At 36.7% G+C, this 15182-nt stretch overlaps 1 protein-coding gene across 1 annotated transcript in view; it reads right to left on the bottom strand.

The window, feature by feature from the left end:
- Positions 1-289: 289 nt before the first annotated feature.
- The window catches only part of LOC128492590 (dynein axonemal heavy chain 3-like), a 428956-nt gene continuing 414063 nt past the window's right edge, over positions 290-15182 (bottom strand). Inside the window, exons 71-80 of the mRNA XM_053465187.1 lie at positions 12892-13029; positions 10154-10414; positions 8986-9078; positions 8243-8341; positions 7528-7710; positions 5501-5593; positions 4436-4615; positions 3245-3355; positions 2541-2598; positions 290-475 (exon numbers count right to left, since the gene is read on the bottom strand). Coding sequence (XP_053321162.1) covers positions 330-475; positions 2541-2598; positions 3245-3355; positions 4436-4615; positions 5501-5593; positions 7528-7710; positions 8243-8341; positions 8986-9078; positions 10154-10414; positions 12892-13029 — 1362 coding nt within the window. The 3' untranslated portion in view covers positions 290-329. The remainder of the gene's footprint in view (positions 476-2540; positions 2599-3244; positions 3356-4435; positions 4616-5500; positions 5594-7527; positions 7711-8242; positions 8342-8985; positions 9079-10153; positions 10415-12891; positions 13030-15182) is intronic.

The following is a 15182-nucleotide window of genomic DNA, read 5'->3' as shown; positions in this document are numbered from 1 at the left end:
GTTATTTACTCTATAATATTTATTTCAAGGATTAGTCGCACTAAATTGTGGCTTCAGGCTTCCCATGTTGAATGAATGAATGAATGAATGAAGTATTATGTATGTGTATGTACATATATGTTTTTTCATAAAAACAGGCTGCTCAGTCAGACCGGGCCTATTATTTGTCCCAGTCCGGGCCTGTATCTAAGTAAATAAGAGTATAAAGTACATAAAGCATATACCCATATTTATTTAAGCAATACATCATATAACTATATATTTACAGAATCAGTTGTATTATCTTATAGCTTGACACATTGATTTGTCTTTGCATGCATGTAGATCAATTAATAATCCAGCTGACAGAGACAAGCAACTCCTCTGTTCACCCAGTGGTTTGAAGATCTTTCTGTAGGTAAATCAATAGTTAACACGTAGTTTGTTGAATGTCCGGTTGTGGAAAGCTCCCCACGTCGAGCACTTGTCTTGTAAACTAAAAGACAAAAAAATATTTAGTAGCCTAACAACAAATCCACAAAGACACATACTATTAAAACAAATTGTTACTTTTAAACTGGTAGATTAATTTGTAGAGGCACAAAATTACATACTGTTGCTATATTATAAATTGACTGGTCATTGAACTAGGCCAGGGGCGTCCAACATGCGGCCCGCGGGACCTCGAGGTGCGGCCCGCGTGAGATCCGCAGCCAGGATCACAAGAGCCCTGCTGCTTACTTGTGGGAGGGTCTTTTGTCCTGCACAGAGGAAGCGGGAGGCCACGCCCCCTGCTGAAGTCTATGAGCGGCATCGAGAGCTGTGGTGCAGGTAAGGGGGTGGGGGAGGGTGTTTGAATGAGTATGCGTGATTGAGGGAATGAATCTGTGAATGAATGAGTGTGTGTGTGTGTGATAGCATGGATGTGTAAGTGCTGGAACCTAGGCATGATGGGACTGTGATTGCTGTTAGCAATCACACTCCTATCATGCCAAGTCAGCCAGTACATGCTGAAACCTGGCTAGCTGCCCCCTTGTGTATTGATGCTGCCAGCAGTATGGGGTCTGCACTTACAGCCACCCTGTACCAGCATTTACTGGCTGACTTTGGATGATAGGAGTGTGATTGCTAACAGCAATCTGCTAACAGCAATCACAGTCCCATCATGCCTAGGTTCCAGCATTTACTGGTTGTCTGGGTATAAAAAGAGTGTGTTTGCTGTTAGCAATCACACTCCTATCATGCCAAGTCAGCCAGTACATGCTGAAACCTGGCTAGCTGCCCCCCTTGTTTATTGATGCTGCCAGCAGTATGGGGTCTGCACTTACAGCCACCCTGTACCAGCATGTACTGGCTGACATGGGATGATAGGAGTGTGATTGCTAACAGCTAACAGCAGTCACAGTCCCATCATGTCTAGGTTCCAGCATTTACTGGTTGCCTGGGTACAAAAAAGAGTGTGTTTGCTCTTAGCAATCACACTCCTATCATGCCAAGTCATATTGTTGATTTTTTTTTGTCCAATTGTGGTGTGTTAACGCACTAAAATTGGACAAAAAATACAATAACTATTAATTTATATATGATTGTTGACAGCACTCCTATCATGCCCAGCCAACCAGTACATGCTGGAATCTGGGTATTCCTGAGACTGCTGTTAACAATCATAATATATAATTTTTTTGTACAATTTTGGTGTGTAACTTACTTTTATTAAAAGTGTGGGATTTTTTTTTATTATTTTTAAAGGTGAGGGGGGGGTCATTTTCGGTTTCGTTTAAGTGAACCCTGAATTTTCGGTTTTGGTCCAGAACTTTCATTTTAGTGCACCCCTAAAATAAATAGAACTATTTCATTTTTACTTATCCAGAATCCTGAATTTGTAGTCACAAAACTTTCTAGGCCCAGAAATCAGTGAGAGGAAAAGTAAAGGTTTTGTGTCATTTTCTTTATTTTAATCTGCATATCTTATTAAAGGCCATATTTTATCATAGTGAAAAATGAGTGCGGCCCACGCACGTATACAATTCTGATGAAGTGGCCCACTGCAGAAAAAACTTGGACAACCCTGAATTAGGCTATGACTGATCTGCTTAAAGGTAAGCATGGTCATAGATATGTCAAAGCAGTTGATGTTTACTTTTTCTAAAGTGTAACAGAAGCAGCCGAAGTTAGCAGAATACTAACACCTAAAATATACATGCCCTTATTGACTTAGCCATCACAATCCTGTACAAACTATTCACATTTAATATATTTAAATTTAGATGAAGGATATTATTGCGTGATCACACTGAAGATACAAATTATTTCCATTGATCGTTCTTGTTGTAAGAACATGGAACAGGTCAGTTAAATTAATGACCCTATGGTGTATGTAGAGATAACCATATACTGTAAGGTGCCTTCACAAAATCTGAGTTAGTCCTCATTTTCACATATCTTGTGAGAGATTAGTCCCTGGTGATAAGTCACGTATCTTTGACATTTTTGTGGTAATTTTCTCTACACAAACACACATTTGCACCTTACATTTCAGTTTCAACAATCAAAGATTCTACCTGGACATGCATAGAGAGAATCCATTGTGGCCATTTTGACACCAGGTAGTAGCCAAATCTTGATTGGTTTGTGAAGGAATGTGATTGATAAATATATGCTTGCATATACATGTCTTTGGTCAAATATAATCAACTGATATGGTAAATTAGGACTACTCTATTAAAATTAAAATAATCAATTAACAATGACAGTTAATTTGAGAATAATTGTCATGAGAAGGGAATAAATACAAAACCAATGACCTCCTCTGTTTTTGCAAAACTAGTTAATTTACTGCTGCATCATACCATATGGTATATTTTGAATCATGAACCTCAAATTTTTGCTTCAAATAAAAAAATATTATAAACCATCACATATTGCATTTCATAAGGAATACATGACAGAAATAACTGCCTTTGTGTAAAGTATGGTACTTTTAACATATTTGTTATATAAATCAGACAATCAGAAAGAGGTGGTCAGTTGCAGGATGCGATATATCATCTTTTCAGTAAATAAACTTAGGTCATGTGACGTGAAGCCTTATTGCAGGCATTTGTTTACTAACTTACAGTTCCGTTTCACTTATGCTAGTGTATTGAAAATAAGGGGAGGGCATGGTATTTGAAACTAAAAAAATACTATGGCTCCTTTATTATTTTGGTGGCTATTTAATTCTGAGCAAACATATTTGATAGACAATTTTTATGTGCAAGGATACAATGGGCATGCTTTCATATAATACTTTGGGGAAAGATTCAGAGATCGATCTTGTCTTCCGGTCCCATCTCGCGCCTTCGATATAAAGACCACTGATATATATACCATCCAGCTGCAAAGAAGTTAAATGTGATATCAGTTACTACTAGGAAATAGAATTTTTTAGATTATTTATAATGAATAACAGATACATAACAAATACCTCCCCAATCATCAGTGTTCTGTAGAATATTAATTCTCACTTTGCCACTCATCTTGGCACTGTTGCCACTAAACTTCTCTAAAATAAATTAAGCAGCTTCTTATATGGAACACATCTAATCATACCACATAACACATACTAATCAGGAACTAGCTATCTTTAAAGCTCTAAACATTTCAGCACTCACTTTAACCTGGATTATATTTCCTTGTAAAACTGTGTGTTCCAGTGGTCTGTCTGATGTTGGACTTCCTCTCCCAGGGGCTTCACGACTAGGGAATGTCTGATATTTGCTTGGATGAACTACACACAATCTGATTGAAACCACATGTTGGATGCCAAATGTGGTGTCTGTCTGATCCATCCAGTGGGAGACTGTTTTTGTTTTTTGCAAGGTTACCAGGCCTGTGCCGGAATTAGGCACCAATGCCTTGTGGCGTTTCTCTTTGGATCCACATAGGTGTAGTTGGTGTGTGAGAGGGAGGCATACTGGGTGTCAAGATACACCTTGTTTAACTAAAGAAGCATCTCTTGTGTCAGTGACTTCATGGCATCTAACACAGTCTATGTTTGGCATTGGACCCAGCAGAGAAAACAGCAAAAGAGAGAGCTAAATATATAACTTCCCCCCAAAGAAACTTTAAATATAATTCATTGTCTGGGGCTGATTTCAATGGCTTACTAACAGGACTAGATTAAGTGGCATTTTATTGGTGTGGTCTGTCTGGCATACACACATTTGATGAACATTTGAGGATCAGTAATGCACCTGTATTTTCACTTTTATAAAACATTTTTTTATTTATTTTTTGTTAAATACACAGAAAAAAATATGCATGACTAGATTAACACATAATTTGCTAAAGACGCTGCTTCTGCTTAAGGGCCTCACATGTTGTAGTCAAGTGATGCCTTCATAAAACATGATTGATCTGCTAGTCACAAATGTAGACTACCGAAAAACATATAACAATGGGACAAGAATATTACCGGAGAACTGTCAATTTCATGGGCACTCTCATGCTGGGTTACATGGAAGTGAAGCTCCAGCAAGTCTATTGGAGTCTTGTATTTTCTGGCATAATTTTGCAGTGCTCCCGTTAGAAAAGAATGGGTAAAGAAAAATCCAGAAATCCAGAAAACTTTTGGTGTTCCCTGTTGGATCCACTCCTAAAATGAGAGATCAAATGGCAGACAGAATTCAGAGTAGTTTCAGAATCAACCCATGATGTAGACTGCAGGCTATGGTTGTAGGCAAACAGCCCTGAAGCTATAAATGTATATTCTACTCAAATACAACATGGTGGCACTGTGAAACATACATAATAGGATGTTTTTTTCCACACATACTGAGCCACAGCAATATAATTCCATTGAAAACTCAATTTAAAGACAACTACTCTCAACACAGGATGTTCAATGTATCCCAGCAGTGAAATGGTCCATTTTCCCCTTCTAGGTAGCATCTGGCTCATATCAGCTTGTGGAGAATAGACATTGCACAGTTTGAAGAAGGATTTGGATGACTCACACCACAGTAAACTTATAATTTACTACTGCTTCTGAAAAGATTGTAGTGTCCTGTCACTCACAATCCGCTGGCAGGTGTCTATGGAAAGGGTTTGACGTGTAAACACTGCATTAAATTATTACCCACACAGTTCAGATATCCTCAGACAAATAATGTCTCACTCCTGTAGAGCTAACTCCAAATATTGGCCATCTGCGCAGAAATCCTTGAAAATGAGGATGTTTTAAGTTTGTACCACAAGGAATCTTTATTTTCCAATAGAAAAAAAAATCCTGCGTGACTTTTGATGAAAGATAGTAGATATCTATTATCACAAATGTTCTCTTTATGTAAATGGGAATACATCCACAGCAGAAACTGATGTTGTTGTTATACTGTAAATCTTCATTTTATGTAAAAAAGTAGAATTGGTTGAACATTTCAGTACCAAGGATTACTATATTGTTGATACCATCAAAGCAGTGCTTTCCAACCTATCCAGCAATGAAAAGTTAACCGTGTACTTACGTTTATTGTAAGCTTACCTTAAAAAAATGCAATCTTTGTACAAGATCAGCAATATAACTGCCCAGAGGCTTCAAGGATGGGTAGGATTTAGCAGACCATAATACGGGGACCTAATTGTAAATTAAGAATGAATCATGGTTAAAACGAAATAAAACGGAACAACTCTGTGAGATGGTATAGTAAAAAGTACCAAGTAAAAGTATTTAACAAAACAGTAAAATACATTTTTTAAATACCTCTCTTTCTTGGAAGTCCTTTTCTTTCATTAAGTTACCTCTCATAATCTTTCCAAACTGATGTATGAGACTTTGTATAAGTGCTTGTGCAGTTATACATAAAAGCACTAGGGAGCTGTGATTTGATTTTACTGCTATTTGTTGCTGGATGGAACATCAACATTTACTCATAAGTATATTTATTATCATATGATCTTAGTATATTGATTACTTATTGGTTTATAAATATATTAGTGTGACATTTTCTTTCAATGTATTTGTTTCGGGGTATAGCGCAACACTGTTTTCATTTTTCTTACTGTCATTCATTTACATTGTTATGAAATAAATCTTTACAAATGAAGTGAAACATAGTAAATAACAAAACTAGATTTCTAGCATGACTTTTACGACAGGTGGAAACCATTAATAACAGAATAATATGAAAATTGGTCTGGCCCGAGTTACATTACATTCTTTGCTTGTGCCAAAAAGAGAGAAAATTGTCCCAAATATTAGCATGCTGAAATCGACGTTTGGTTAAGCTCTGGTAACAAAACAAATGTGAGCTCTAGTTACTTGTTACTTGACTTGTTGTGGGCTTTACAACCCAAACCAATGTCTTTACAGTAGGACAAAGAGACTTGGGTCTGGATGGTCTTGGGGATATATGTAGAGTAAAAGGGTCCAACCCATAGCTTGTTAGAGATAGTGAGACATAGTTCACTGTCTGCCATTCAGTAGCTCATTCTACTTGATTATCATGACCAGAGAGACCAACACGACCCAAGTCTGGAAAGGACAGAGGGTGTATCTATCTATTCCAACACAACTAACTCTCAGAAAGAAATAAAACCAAAAACTAAACTTAAAACAAAATAGCTAATGAGTATAATGGGATATATCCATAATGCCTAAATTACCCCTTTTCAATATAATTTTGTAGCAGCTCTTATTAAAAAGAACCAAAATAATTTCATTTCATTATTGGTAAAAGCAATCGATATTCACTAGCCCTGCGCTAAGCTATGCACTATAGAAAAAAAAAAATAATAATGGGTGTTATGAATATATATGGCTTATCTATAAAATATAATACTTATGGCAGGGGTGTCCAACCTGCGGCCCTCCAGCTGCTGCAGGACTACATCGCCCATAATAATAAATCGGCTAAGGGGCTGGCTGAGGAGTATGGGAGATGCAGTCCTGCAGCAGATGGAGGGCCGCAGGTTGGACACCCTTGACTTATGGTAAGAGTGCTCCAGCCTCCATAGCAACCAACAGAGTTCTATTATTCCACTTTTTTTCAGTTCACAAAAAAATTTCTCTTTATACGTCATCCCCAATAAAATCAAGAAAACAGCTCATCATACATGTTTTGTACAATGTTGTGCTTACCTATAAACATAAGTAGCACAAACTTTCATCAAAAATTAGATGACTATAGATAGTGAATACTACATTTTTACACCAATCAGCTTTAGTACATAGCAAAATCAATTCAAGCCTGTTTTCGGTGTATACTTTCATGAGAAAGTAGATATAATATGCTTGTGTCTTATACAAATATAATATATCTCTTACTGCATATTACAAAATATAAACTTATTAGATCCCTTCATATAAAATGAGGTAACAATATGCATTTAAAACCAAATTATCCTGCAGGCATGACAGATCTCAGGAGACAAGAAAATGAAGAAAGCAAAGTGTGAAACTGTTCCCTTGGAATGATAAGACAGCAAGATGAGTAATGAGAATCCTAATGCACAATGACAGCATGTGCACATTAACCTCAGTGGATGAGCCATATTGTAAAGCATACTTACTTTACCAACAATCAAGCTGCTGAACAAATCATCCAGATCCTGTGACATCACAGATAGACCAGAAATTGCTTTGTTCAATTCTTGTAGGCTCATTTGAATGGCAGAGGTCAAGCGGTTAAATCGTAACAGCTCATGAACAAGGACTGTGTTCATGGATTCTGTGTACAGAGTGGGATATTTGGTCTAAAACAAAGCACAATAGATAGATCAGTACTATGCCCTTAAAGCTTTGAAAGGTTCATGTAGTATGTGCTGCATTACTTAAAACAATTGAATCATGCGTTTGTTGTTTGTAGTTATTATTAATATTATTGTTGTTAGCAATATCTTGGAAAAAATAATGTGGGTGCCTATTTTTGTAAGCAATTTTCTATAAAAAATACTGTTAGATAGGACAGCAGAATAAACTTCACATATCAGTGTCTGCTTGAAGCAACTAATAAGTGGCAGGAAAGCACTCACATTGAAATCAATGTGGGCTGTGATTTCGCATCACATAATCCTTTATGCTTTATGACGGCCATCCATTACAGTTTTCTCCTCTAAGAAGGGCTGGGCTAGCACTGCATAATGCATAGTTCAGACTCAAGATGTCACTGGTCTAAAAGCACACTGGGATTGGACCATCATACATTTTAGGGAAGTTGGTTAGTTGAAACCACAACTATCCTGCAGACTCATTTTATTGAATTAACTCCAAAGAATTCCAACTCACCATAACTTCCTCTATATTAAAATCTGCTGGTATCTTTCCTAAGATGTCAGCTGTAAGTTCTTGGACAATTTCTGATGCTGATTTTCCCACTCTGCTTATCTAGACAGTAGACATAACAAAATGTCAAAGAAAAAAATAAAGATAATAACATTGTTGCTAAGACTTCACATATAGATTACTAATTAAGTTAAAGTGATGAGATGCTATAAAAATATACAGTCATATAAGGCAAAATTACATCCACAAGTTATCACACGAGTTGGATTGGTTCCCACCAGACTGCATGTTTTGCAAGGCAGACACCATCACCATGAACTGTCGGCCCAATGCACACAAGCAGTTCTGCTGCTATATATAGGATATAGGATATCTTTTGACACCGAGTGGTTAAAGTGTCCGTAGTTTATGTAGCGGTAAAGATAAATATTTTATTCAACTTAATTATGTAACATAATGATCCATTATGTTACATAATTAACATAATGAAAAGCCTATGTTTTTCCCCATAGGTTTTGGTTATCTCAGTTGATTACTGGGCCTCCCGGTTCCTTCCTCAACCTACCCATTTGTGGCTATACCAGCCATCTCAAGTCTGGTCCCGTCCCCTCCTGACTCTCAAGCAGGAGGCTGAGGCTTTTAAATAGTAATATAAATAAAATAATATAAAACTCCCAAGTTTCTCTTCCTTTAAATAAAATGTGATTGTGAGTCATGTAATAGTTATAATTTAAAGTACACAATACCTCTTTTGGTAGAGTTGTTAAAATACCATCAAACAGTTCTGCAGTCTCCTTTTGTTCTTTGGTGATATTTCCATTGACATGAAGCCCAAATACCTACGCAGAATAATTATTGTATAAAACAGACAACATCAAGCCTCCTAATGCACATTTGTGTAGACAAAATCAGTTTTATTATAAAATAAAATCAACAATGGAAATTCAGACATTCTGTGAGACTCTCCCCTTCTGAACAGCCGGCATGCAATATGACTGTGAAAGGTGTGTTGCATGAAGGGCAAACTGAACTATCCAAGAACTTGGGGATCTAATAATGTTCCCTGCTCTAGTACTTTGACTTTATTTTTTAAGTTAAACTAACTTTAGCCTTGGGTGCTATTCTGCTTTGTGATTGTCTGATTTTGTGGTGTTTTGTTAACTATTAATTTGATGATTGAGATTGTAAGCTTGCGAGCAGGGCTCTCTCCACCTAATGTATCGGTTTGTTTTAGTCTGTCAATTCTCGTCTTGTCATACCCCTTGAATAATAATAATGATGTTTTGTATATTTGTATATTGCCCATGTTTAAAAGCACAAACACCTGTGTCGTTTTATGATGGTGGACCCCAAAATGCTTGAGTTTGGTGGTAAAAGTGACAATATGATGCATACCTACGTGTGTCACCTAGATGCCATGTAAACTAGGCATGAAGTAAGAAACGTGGCTAAAATGTGGAGAGCGAACCTTGTTTATTTCTAAAAACTGAAAACTTAGTTACAAATTCCAGTAAATGAATGTGTTCTATAGATATAGATATATATATATAAATATATATACATGTATATATCTATATATAATTATCATTCAAATGTTTGGGGTCAGAACATGTTCTTGTTTGTGACAGAAGAAAGCAGATTTTATCCATTAAAATAAGATGAAACTGATCATAAATACAGTGTAAAAATTGTTAATCTTGTAAATGACTATTGTAGCTAGAAACGCGCAAACAGAGACCCTTTATCAGTGACTGTCACTCCTGTGTTCCAACTGCACGTGGTATTAGCTAATACAAGTTTATGTTTAAAAGGATGATTAATCATTACAAAACCCTTTTGCACACTGGTTCTTTTACTCAGAGTGTGATGCTGTACTCCCAAATCTAAACTTGGTTTTAAAGTTAGTGCACATACCTCTGGATCTGTGTTAAGGGGCAGGCTCTTTATATATTCCACATAACTGTCATGGCTTCCATTCTTTGGGGCAAAATACTTGCCACTGGGAGAAAATGAGTAACTGTCCTCAGTAATTATAGCCTCACAAATAAAGATGTCCAGCAAGCTTAGAAGAAGGCGCCTGTCATGCTCATCTGTAACTCTTCCACCATAGTTGCATTCTCCAGTGAGATAAGTAATAGCATCGAGGGGAGTGTGGTCATATTCATTGAGAAACATCTAGAACAACACAATACATTTGTTTTACATTTATCTGAAACATGCCAGTAGATTCCAAAGTACTATTACAAACAATGGAGAGTTGAAATCAACAGTATAATTAAACTGACAATATACAAAACTGTCAGTTGCATTAGAACACTCTTGTAGACTTACAATCTATTCGGAATTTAAGAAGTTATGAGACCGAAGGTAAGGTACAGTACTGCTTAAGTGAGGATGATTTGATTGAAGTGAGGATGATTATCAGAAGTCCGATTTCAAAAGTGGGACACTTAACATAGAGAGTAGTGGAGCATGACATCATATCACCACACCCAGCAGTAACCACGATGTTTTGGAGGTCTACCTGGCGATGCTTCCCTGGGTTATGCTTTGGGCAGCACTGAAGATAAATAGGCTGTTGAATACAGTTGCAGTATTAAGAGAAAATTACACCTTAAAACACTGATTGTATGATCTCCTAGATCATCTCATTTGTTTAGGTTGATTTTTTTTTGAGATCTCATGTTAGTGGCTGCGCTACCTAAAAAGAAAAGGCTTCCAAAGAGCTATTTTGAAGGATAAAAATGAGAAGTTTTCAAAAGATTGCAAACTTTATAGGAAACAAGGTTTACAAACTCCCCTACCGCCAAAAGTTAATACCTCAGAGGTATGAACAGCAGAAATCATCCTTGAACCACCTGCCTTTTAATTTTAGTTGCAAATGTCTTTTGTAATACAATTAAACTTTATTTCACATTTTATGTTGCAGCTTTAAATGTATAAAACAAGGGAAGGGGATTAATGTTTCCTCCTGTGGAGGTGGACAATTTTTTATTTAGATTTTGGAGCTCTGGCTGGTATGACAGAACTAATTTATATATATATAGTTATTAAATTATTTCATGGTTTAATGATTTGGTTATACCCCAGTGTAATCAATACCTGTACTAAAGCTGTGGCCCTTTCCTCCATACAAGATGCTATGTTTTTATGTGTATACAGGATAAGCCCTCTGTAAGCCATGAAATATATTTGCTTTAGACAGGTGTCATTTGTGAAATTATTGGTATCTCTTTAGTGAAGTATTTTTATCACCCCTTGGTGGCACTGTTTAATAAGGAATTCACAAAAGAGAGCCTTCACACGCATACACTTAATTTTTTTTCTCTCTTAGTGGATTTGTAGATATGGAATGCTCTAAGAATCAATACAAACTGAAAGGCCTGGCGTGGAAGCATTATATTTAAGATATAATAATAATATATAGCATTGTGTGTCGCAAAAACTCTGAGATTCCAAAATGGGCAAACCTATTGGCTTTGTAACAATCTGTTGGCAGGCAACACATAAAAATTATAGGTGTCCGCTTAGAATAGGCCAAACAGGCAACCATATCTGTAAGAGCAGGATGCAATCGTTCAGGCCAGACAGGCGATCTCAAGGCGGCCTTGGAACTTTTACGTTTTTGTGTTTTCGGGTAGCTGGATATGCCTGGCTGCATGTTGCAGAATGGGAAGCCGATGGCCAGTGCCCCACCAGACATTTGCTGGGTGTGCAAGATGGCCAGTCTGGACCTATAATCCATCTTCATCTTGTTGCAAGACCTGATATTTTTAACAGTTAACTTTTAATTGTGAAGTTCAAATAGAATAGAATAAAAGAATCAGACAGCTTTCTGTCAACATGGTCAAAATCCCCTCAAACATACAAAGATAAGCAATATGCGAGAAAACCCAAAGATCTGGGAAATGCAGGTAAAAAATGGAATCTTACACTTGGTGACAACTTGCTACAATTCACATTTATTTGATTTTACATTGATACATTTTGCTTTGCCCTGAAAACACATTAGGTTCATTATCACAGACTGAGTGTTTAAAAGTATCCAATCAGTAAATCTACTGATTGGATACTTTTAAACATTATATAACACCACACACACAACAACACCAGCTGTACTCATTTGCTTTAGGTTGTCCAGGGTACACAACCTCATCTCAATACCAGTTCTCATTTGGTCCTACCCTCTATATTGTCGAGCTACCTATTCTGTTTACACAGATTGAGTGTTTGTCAAGGCATCTGTTTTTAGCCGAGTGTTAATCTATTTAGTTGTGCACAGCATAAGGTGGTACACCATATTTTCTTTTTGTGAAATTCCTGGTCACTTTCCCACCTGTATCTTAACTTTCTCTTTTAGCAGTATAGCCATTAAGCCGTATGTTAAAATATGGAATCTGAAAGCATTGTTGTTTCCTGTAATACACACAATGGTGTATTTTGGTTTGTGGTGGCACAGCCACCCCAACACTTACCTAACTGACCAGTAAAACACTGGGAGGCGCGATTGCCTAGGCCAGGATATGCCACATACACACACACAACCATGCACAGAAACACATACATGCATTCACATTATAGACAATTTTTTTTATTTATTTTTTTGTTTGTATTGTAAATAATTTATAAAGTGGTATGTTTTGGTATCCTACCTGAAGCTGTTTAGCACTAATTTTTAGGTCAGCATCATTGAATTCATAGGGTATGCTCCATCCAAGTGATCCATACATGCGTCTTTCTTGGACAAGTGCATGGAAAAAGCAAAGTCCAAATAAGAGCTTCTTCCACACCTAAAAAAAAGAGAGGAACAGCACACAAATGTATCACTAAGCTTGGGAAGTCATGTATAACAGACATGCAATTACATTTTGAGTGTTTCATAATAACTATTGGAGGTAGTATATACAAGAGCTATCAGGGATAATTGACTGAGCTTTCTTGAATTTTGTCAGTCTCATCATTTTAGTCGGGAAAGTAACTTCCTCACTGTCACTAAAAAGAGTTTTCTATACACTTGGTAAATCATGAAGCATACAGTTTGCCATTGTTCAACATCCTGTCTGTGCCACATGCTAATATGTCCAGTCAAGCAGGGAATCATTTCCAAATGTTTCTATATATAACATTTTACTCAAACAATACTCAAAATTAGAATGAAGAAGAGGGCACACAACTCAATGCCCCATAATGTGGCCGCTTGCTAGGCTAACCCTACATTTTTATATCATGCATACATCTGCTTACACTATAGAAATAAATATAATGTACCGTAATATCCCTAAACATCTATTCTCAGATTATCTGTTGTTCCCTTTACAAACATAAACTAAAAACACATCGACTATGAATGCTGCGGCTGTTTTCACCAAGGTCAACTTACTTATGGGCCTCAATTGTTAACATTTCGTAAACAAGTATGTTTTGTATTTTAATTCTCTGTTTTCTAGCATCATTAACAAGAGACACAGCTGCATTTTCACTTCATTACAACACAGTTATTTGAATAAAATGTTGAATTGGAAACAAGATTCACTAAGACATCTGATGTGACCTTACTACAGAATAAAAACTGTCAGTTAAGTGTAGGGAACATTTTTGGAAAATCTCACATAGAGCTTAACTTCTCCAGTACCTACTGTTCTTTTATTATTCTGGGAGATCTTAATGCTATTGCAAAGGTCATTCACTGTGTGAGAATTCCAGGCTCTGTTGCCTTTAGAAATGTCTCAGAGGGGAAGTAACTAAAAGAGCCGAACAACCTAGTTACATTAAAAGGTGATATGTCTATCTATCTATCTATCTATCTATCTATCTATCTATCTATCTATCTATCTATCTATCTATCTATCTATCTATCGTATATCCAGTTATATATTTATATTTAGAAAACAATTTATTTTGAAGCTGCCACAATGTTCAAAAGAAACAGGAATTTCTGTCTGCTAATATATCACAAATAGTAATTTAGTGTAATCCTCTATGTCTAATATCAAGTTGGTGTAAAGAATATTGATTGATCATTGTAAAAAGATCGTGGCATTTTTCTTTTTATAAACATGGCCTTTCTCCCAGTCTTTTTATTGTAGTCTTTTCTACTGACTGTGGGAGATGCCATCTACTCTTGAAGCAATAGATTTAACAATATTCCTCCAGAAATTGTTACTTAATTAAGCAGGTCCTTGTGGGCTCTTGTACGACCCACGTACTGCCTGAGAAATACACTGTATCACACTACTAAGTGCAATCCTTGGTATTTCGTCTGATACTGAGACTGGTTTTACAAAAAAATATTTTGCCAAGGAGCAACTATTAAGTAAGATACCTGATATATCATAGAACTTGATGGACATTATAAAAGTGGAAAATTAGTAGATTTTGGTTTCTCGTGGTATGAGTGGTAGTTTTATATTGTTAATTCTTGAAAAGCTCTCGCAGTAAGCTGCCATAAAATAGCTGCTTTATGGAGTATGAAACAGTAATCCTCATTATCATGGGAGTAGTTGTGTGACAGTCCTGACACTAAGCATTGATAAAAACTGCATAGAAAAGGCATTAACATAAAGAATACTGGTTTGGGTTCTTTAACTTGTGGGCTAAAGTCCTGAGTAGCTTGTGAGAGGAATGAGCTTGTAAGTGAGGTCATGCTAGGCTATAAAAAGAAGCACTAGAAAGGTGCCAGCTCTCTTTGGATAATTTGCTACAAGGAATCATTTCTTTCTCTCCTTTTTTCTCTTTCAGGTTAAGCTAAGTGGCTGTGGCTCAGGTACTTGAGGTCTGCCAGGAGTGCAGGTGTTTGCGGTCCGAGGTACAGCTAACCTGTGTGGCACTAGCAAAGTAGCTAAGTACAGGAATCTCCATGGATCAGGGTCGGGGAGGGTAGTATTATGGCTACTGTGCAGGGAAGGATGTGGTAGTAGCCACCCAGCAAGATCAATATTATGCC

This window comes from Spea bombifrons, chromosome 4, assembly GCF_027358695.1.
Source record: "Spea bombifrons isolate aSpeBom1 chromosome 4, aSpeBom1.2.pri, whole genome shotgun sequence".
In the NCBI taxonomy this organism is placed as follows: Eukaryota; Metazoa; Chordata; class Amphibia; order Anura; family Pelobatidae; genus Spea; species Spea bombifrons.
The sequence above is the reverse complement of the archived record's forward strand: the minus strand, read 5'-3'. Positions and strand labels throughout refer to the sequence as shown.